This window comes from Zingiber officinale, chromosome 7A (assembly GCF_018446385.1).
Source record: "Zingiber officinale cultivar Zhangliang chromosome 7A, Zo_v1.1, whole genome shotgun sequence".
Lineage (NCBI taxonomy): Eukaryota > Viridiplantae > Streptophyta > Magnoliopsida > Zingiberales > Zingiberaceae > Zingiber > Zingiber officinale.
The window spans coordinates 86,025,726-86,032,585 of NC_055998.1; the positions used below are offsets into that span (position 1 = coordinate 86,025,726).

Here is a 6,860-nt window from a genome sequence, read left to right on the forward strand (position 1 = left end):
TGCATTATTAGTTGCAACCTATATACTTAACAAAGTGTCTTCAAAGTCAGTTCCATCTACATCATATCAATGTTGAATAAGCAGAAAATCATATATGAATAATCTGAGACATTGGGGCCAGCTGCTTACTTTTATGATAAGACTCACGAATATGAAAAATTAGGACTCATAGGAAAGAAGTGTATCTTTATAAGATATTCTGATAATTCTAAGTTAGTGAGCGACAAGATGGAACCATCTCCGAAATAAAGTCAAAAGATGCTACTTTTCTCAAAAATGAGTTTTTAACACTAGGTGAAATTGATAAGACAATTCCTCTATTTCTGATAAAGAAGGAGGATAATATTTCTTTATCAACAAATCAGGTATCACAAGAGATGCCTTAATCAAGTCAACTGAGTGGGAGTGATTTATTGATGAATGAGTCAATTTCTTAACCGTCTAATCTATGAAGTAGTCGTCAGATTATTCCTTAAAGAAGATTTGACATTGAGAATGAGGCATTGATAATTCTCCCAGTTAACGATAAAGAACCTCGAACAGTTGAGGAAGCTTTGAGATGCTCAGTAAGGGAAGAATGGAAAATTACAATGGATGAGGAAATGAACTCTATGAGAAAGAATTAAGTTTGGAATTTAGTTAATTTTCCTCTGGACCGAAGGGTTATTGGGAACAAGTGAATTCTCAAAATTAAAAGGAAAACAAATGAATTGATTAATCGATACAAGACTCGTTTAGTCACAAAAGGATATACCAAATAGTGGGTATTGATTTTGAAAAAATATTCTTCCCAGTTGTGAAGTTTGTATCAATATGTGTCATCCTAGCTGTAGTAACATAATTTGATATGAAATTACATCAGATGGATGTAAAAATAACTTTCCTTAATAGTAATCTTGACGAGGAAATCTATATGGCATAGTTAGAAGGTTACATTGTTGAAAGCCAAGAGAATAGAGTATGTAGATTTAAGAAATCTATATATGGGCTAAAACAAGCATCAAGACAATGAAATATAAGATTTAATGAAGTCATTTTATCTTATGATTTTGAAATGATCAATGAGGATCATTGTGTTTACCTAAGAAAGAAAAAAAAAGGAAAGTTTATTATTTTATCATTATATATTGATGATATGCTAATAGCTAGAAGTGACATAAAGTATGTGATAGAAGTCAAATTGTGGTTTTTATCACAATTTGACATAATAGATATAGGAGAACTTGAATACATCTTAAGAGTGAAGATCATTAGAGATCGATCAAAAAGACTTTTGGGTTTGTCTCAAGAAGCTTATATCACTAAGATGTTACAACACTTTAATATGTCAAATTATAATATTGAACAGACACCTATAGTGAGAAGTATTGTTCTAAGGAAAAGTTTATATCCCAAAACTCCTGAAAAGATAGCCGAAATGAAGAAAAAAACATATGCTAATGCAATTAGTAGTTTAATGTACACTATGTTGTATACTCATCTTGATATAAGTTATATTGTTGGCTTAGTTAGTCATTTCTAGTTAATTCAGGATCGAGACACTAGAAAACAGTGAATAGAATATTCAGATATCTCAAAGGGACAGTGGATTATTATCTCTGTTTGCAAGGATCTGATATGAGTCTGAGTGGTTATACATATGCAGATTGGGCATGAGACCTTGATGATAGAAAATCTATATTTTGCTATATATATAATCTCATTCTTTGAACTAGAGGTGTAAATAAACAGAACATGTTAGTGAATATTTTTAGTCAAATTCCCCGTTAGTTCACAAATTACTAAGGAACTCTAATTATTTTTATATCATTTTAATTTAAATATGATTAAATTAAAGTTGAATAATTTGAATCAAAATCAAATTTACATCCTTTCAAATTATAATTATATTCTGCATAAACAATTCGAATCCTCAAATTTTATCGAACAAAATTTATTTATATTTTCAAGTTTTGAATCCAATTCAAATATAGTATATATTATTATTAGAGTTAAATTTTAATCCAACTTTTAAACAAGCTCACAAATTTTCAGTTATCGCATCGTTCCATCTCACGGTCAAACTAAAATGTCTCTGCGTACACACGAGCTGTGACAGTGTACAGAAGTTTCAAAACAAAAAACACACGCACAATTTTTCGATAGCCAAATCATACAGCTTTGTAAAACTTAAATAACAATTGAGTTTGGAATTTATTCATATGACGATAATCTTGACAAAGTTCAATGCTTCGTATTGGTAAGAGGAGCACAAAACACCTCAAAAAACCTCATCCGTTTGCTTATTCAACGAAACAAGGAACGGAACATGGAGTGTACAAACAAGCATTCTAGCTCAATAAATTCGACAACTTGTTCAAAAAGACTTCAACCCAGTCGATCTCACGATGACTAGTTCTTCACGGTTGTGACATGCTTCAAAAGCATTTGAACCACATCATCCGAAATATCTGCAGACTGTGAACTTAGGTGGTGGATCTTCTCTTCAGTTTCTTGTTCCAGGCGCTTAACATTGGCTCCGGAATCTCCACTGCTCTGTTTTATTACGAGTAGCAAATTGTCAAGTAAGGCACATGCTTGATAACATTTTCTTGGTCCGTTCAACACATACCTGAGCAAGCTTCCTCTGGAACTCGGCTTCCATTTGGGCACGATATCCGGCAATCTCTTTCTCTGCTTCTTCTTTAGCTTGCTTCAGCCTCGCAGTTTTACCTGTGGCACAAGAAAACATAATCGCACTTCAACATATTCAAATGCAAAAGCCTCTTATCCTTTTGTAAACATGGTAAATGGCCTTAACATTTCCCTTTTTGTAAACATGGGATCAGTTTAAGACAAATCCGCACAGACAAGAATATAAAATTCTAGTAAAGTTTCATTGATTGTGCCCTCGAAGCTTAAGAATCATAGTATCTCCAGTCCGATGGATACAAACACATATGGGAGAGTGATTATTTTGGATAGGTATATTGAAATTAGTTGCATGCTCTTTGGCGATCAAGGCCTAGATTTTTCTTCAACATTTCTTTCTACGAAGATGACACAAAGAAATCTGTGCACTTGGTTGTACTAGGATGGGGTTTGCAGCTTGACGAAAAAAAGAGAGAGCATATTATCCCCTCTCGATAAGATAAAACAAAATATATATGTGCATAAGAGTAGCAATGTAACAACCATTTCAATTTGGCTGTGGTCATACCTGCCATTGAGCTCTATGTAAAGGAATATCATCAAGATTTTCTTGGCTCCCCTTTTTCCCTCTCACCTCTAAATATGCAATCACAAGTGAACAAGCAAACAAACTCTTAAACTCGTGTTGGCCTCTAGTTCTTGAACATGTTTTCTATCAACATTGGTAAAATAACCAAGAAGTGGATGGCAATTCATGTTTTCAACTACTTCTAATAACCTTACATGAAATGTGAATGAAAAGGACAATTACTTTAAATAAATCACCAATATAAGATAAAGTTGTGCAAAATGATTAGCTGTCCATAAAAAATTGACACAGGAAACAGGGTGGGTCATATGAAACCTTTATCAGTTCTATTTGGATTCACATGGGATTTTGTCAGTTGTGCATATTTACCAACAAGATGGTAGGGCATAGGAATCAAGAATACTTCAATGAGTAAATGGAATGTTGTGTTCTTAAAATGCATCTTCACAAAAATCAAATTAAATATAATGTGAGACGTTCAATCTACCTAATGGAATTTCTTTTTTAAATTATAATAGGGATATCATTGTCCACTGGCTACCCTCCTGAACTTCTTTCTATGTTTACATAGGTGAATTATATCTGTTGTTCCCATATAATAAAAGTTTGAAAGAGCATAGTAACATAATCAAAACTAATCTAAATGATCTAGATATTATTAAATACAAATAATATGACCTAGCATAGAAATCAAGATAAAATCTATATATTCATACCTGACCTGAGATAGCTAGGACATTTGAAAGAGTTCAAGAAAATCAAAATGACTGAGATATTAGTGAAAAATGGTATTTATATAGAGCAATCAACTCAATGAGATAAAACTAATGTTACCGACAAGAATAGCTTGAGAGTCCAAAAGAGTTACAAGAGCTAAATGATTGCTGTACTACAACTAACAAGACCTTTCATAGAACTAAATGGGATCAGCTCCATGTAGATGACACCCAAAATGTTGAGGCATATGTAGCCAACAGCTATACGACAAAAATTCCTTATAGAGCTTACAATCAGGGAATATATGCAATAAAAATTTAGACATAAGTTCTCCAAATCAGAAATTTCAAAGCTTAGAGGAACTAACCATTTCTGGCCTCATTGACAATGTGCTGTGCTTCCTGCTCTGCAGCCAATAATTGCTGAATTCCAGTTTGACGCCTGCTAGTATCCATCTCCAATCTTCTGTGAAGAAAATAAAACAAGGATCAACTCGTCTATATTTGAAAAGTATTACAGAACATTTGATTTTCAACAAAAAATGATCATTGTCATCATCATCACTATTAAGGGTCAACCACAAGGGTGTTACCTCTCCAATGGACCATACTCAAGGCTATATTGCTAGTAAAATTCAAATTCATAAAATCATTTTTTATATATACTGTAAGGACACTAGCCTCCCTCTAGCTCTTATAACCTCCACTAGATTCAACTCTTCTACCTATAGAATCCGATAGTTGTTTTCGTGCATGTCCATAACTTCTCACTCCTTTTATCATCTAGTGGAGCCACACCTAATTGCTATAATTAATTAGTGTGTTTTTATTTAATTCTTTTTACAAGCTCCACACACCAATCTTGACAGTCTCGTCTATATCATATTAACTATCCACGGAACATGAGTGATTACAGTGAGAATCAACACTTCACACAAATGTTGACGATGAGAATGAGTAAAACTTAAATAATATGAAATATGAAAGCTTATCAATGCATGTTTGATACAATTTCATATTCTTGTAAGAGGTTTACTACACAAGTGTCTGAAACATGTTGACTCAAATTATATAGCTAAAGAACAACTTAAATGCCCACAATCATATACTAAATATGATCCCTATCCAATAAAGTATAACCAAGATGGATTTGCCAACACATTCTGATAAAAGCATTAACATTAAAAGTATGTAGAAAATAAGTTGACTTTGGATTCTGCTAATTAACAAAATGTTGGGTTTTAGATTGTGTTTCAAGAGTTACCATAATTTGAACAGGCATAAAAAAACAAGATAAGGAAATTACCGATAAAAATTAAATGAAATAATAGTGTTGAGTAAAATATGTAATGGAATCAGCAATTTCTCATTGAGTATGCTAAAATGGGTAAGTAGCCTACTCTGTAAAAAAAAAGAAGAAGGGAACGAACTGTCTTCATACAAGCCATGGAATTAACCATCGGATTCGAGTAAACTTAAACCAACTTCTAAAAATTATTGAAACGAAATCAAAAATCACTATGAGGAAAGAACCATGGAACAAATAAGTTTATTGCAGATACCAACTCCAAATGTGTAAAAACTTAGGAATTCAATCCTCAAATGAGAAGACCTGTAGGCCGTGAATCATGATCCAACTGACTAAACTCCATAAGGTTAAGATTGATTCACATTTTAAATTACCAAGTTCTATTAAACATGCAACTGTTATTATAAATATTTAACTACAATAAGCACAGACCAGCGGCTTACTTTAAATATGCATGTAACTGAGTGGAAATCAGAATAAGGAAAGTTCATTTTCATAAAGCATGGACAATCCCAAAAGAAAGTATTAAAATTGATTGATTTGTTTGTTTAGTTATCACCAATGGTGAGTTTAATCTCAGTTTCATTGAAGGGATAAGCCAAACAATAAATTGAGAACGAAAGATAAGTTGAAGAATGGATCCTGGATCGCTTATTTCTTTAACAAAAAAAGATGTATATTTGAAGAGGTAAATTTAGCCGCCCAAGTTCTATGTAAAGTTACATTGACTATCAAAAGTGGTTTATCCTCTTCATTTCCATCTGTTCACGGAAACAATTCAGAAGATTTTCTTTCATCCCTCCAACCTTCCTTCCATTTTTTACCTTTTTCCAATGCATCCGCCCCTTTATTTACTATCTCTTCGAGGAAGCAAGGCATTAACCTTAGCCAGGCCTACATTTTACAGGCATATTCAACCTATCAACACTTCTTTTTGTTTGATCGTCTGGAACTTCCTTCCAAAATAGACACTACCTATCCAGATCTAGCAAAAAAAAGTCAACTTTTTTCAAGGGAAAGAAGGAAAAATTAGCAAAGGCGCTGAGTGGCTTAAACAGGGCCAATCAATCCTTCGATCCTGCAGATCTAACCAATAGTATTCTTCACCAAAAAAATCCGATAAAAAAAATAGAAGCAATAGAAACAAATGGACAAGAAATACCACGGTCCAAGCCATGTACAAACAAGCAACAATTAACAGAAGGAAGAAAAACGAGAAGCGATTACGATCTACCTCCTCCTGCCTTCTAGCCAAGAGGCAAAAATGGGGAAGAGGGACGAGCTGCGCCTCCGGGTTGGGTGGCCCTAATTTCTCGAGTTCAACCCACGGAATCGGAGAGCTGCGCCTCAATCCTCACGACGACGTGGGCTGATTCGTAATTATCTATTGGGGAAATTTTCAGTTAAATCCTTGTAATACTTTTAATATAAAAATATACCTGAGAGAAGAATTTCATTTTTCGCTTTGCACCGTGCAACTCATATGGTTGGAGTTGGAGCATTACGTCAATTAGCAGCCCCACGTGTCGTGGAGTTGATACTCGAATAATAAAATTAGTTGATTGAGTAGGAATTTATGCCTGTAAATTCATTCTCCTAATAATTAAGGTGATGT

At 33.5% G+C, this 6,860-nt stretch overlaps 1 protein-coding gene across 2 annotated transcripts; it reads right to left on the reverse strand.

Moving 5' to 3' along the window:
- Positions 1–2,169: 2,169 nt before the first annotated feature.
- On the reverse strand, positions 2,170–6,618 carry LOC122001688 (V-type proton ATPase subunit G-like). 2 transcript variants are annotated; one of them, XM_042556574.1, is made up of 4 exons: positions 6,480–6,618; positions 4,305–4,399; positions 2,612–2,712; positions 2,170–2,535 (listed from the first exon to the last, which is right to left on the reverse strand). In XM_042556574.1, the coding sequence occupies exons 2-4, from the start codon at positions 4,390–4,392 to the stop codon at positions 2,392–2,394; spliced, it is 333 nt and encodes a 110-aa protein (XP_042412508.1). In that variant the 5' UTR covers positions 4,393–4,399; positions 6,480–6,618; the 3' UTR covers positions 2,170–2,391. The 2 variants fall into 2 exon arrangements, with proteins under 2 accessions (XP_042412508.1, XP_042412507.1); XM_042556573.1 differs by having other exon boundaries at positions 4,305–4,402.
- Between the last annotated feature and the right edge of the window lie 242 nt (positions 6,619–6,860).

What these genes read in the sequence shown, in the direction of transcription:
- LOC122001688 (XM_042556574.1), bottom strand. Translation starts at nt 4,392, where the DNA reads ATGGATACTAGCAGGCGTCAAACTGGAATTCAGCAATTATTGGCTGCA. An exon ending in TGTCAATGAGGCCAGAAATG is followed by an intron (nt 2,713 to 4,304) that starts GTTAGTTCCTCT and finishes CTTGTGCCACAG; the next exon opens with GTAAAACTGCGAGGCTGAAG. An exon ending in TCCAGAGGAAGCTTGCTCAG is followed by an intron (nt 2,536 to 2,611) that starts GTATGTGTTGAA and finishes GTAATAAAACAG; the next exon opens with AGCAGTGGAGATTCCGGAGC.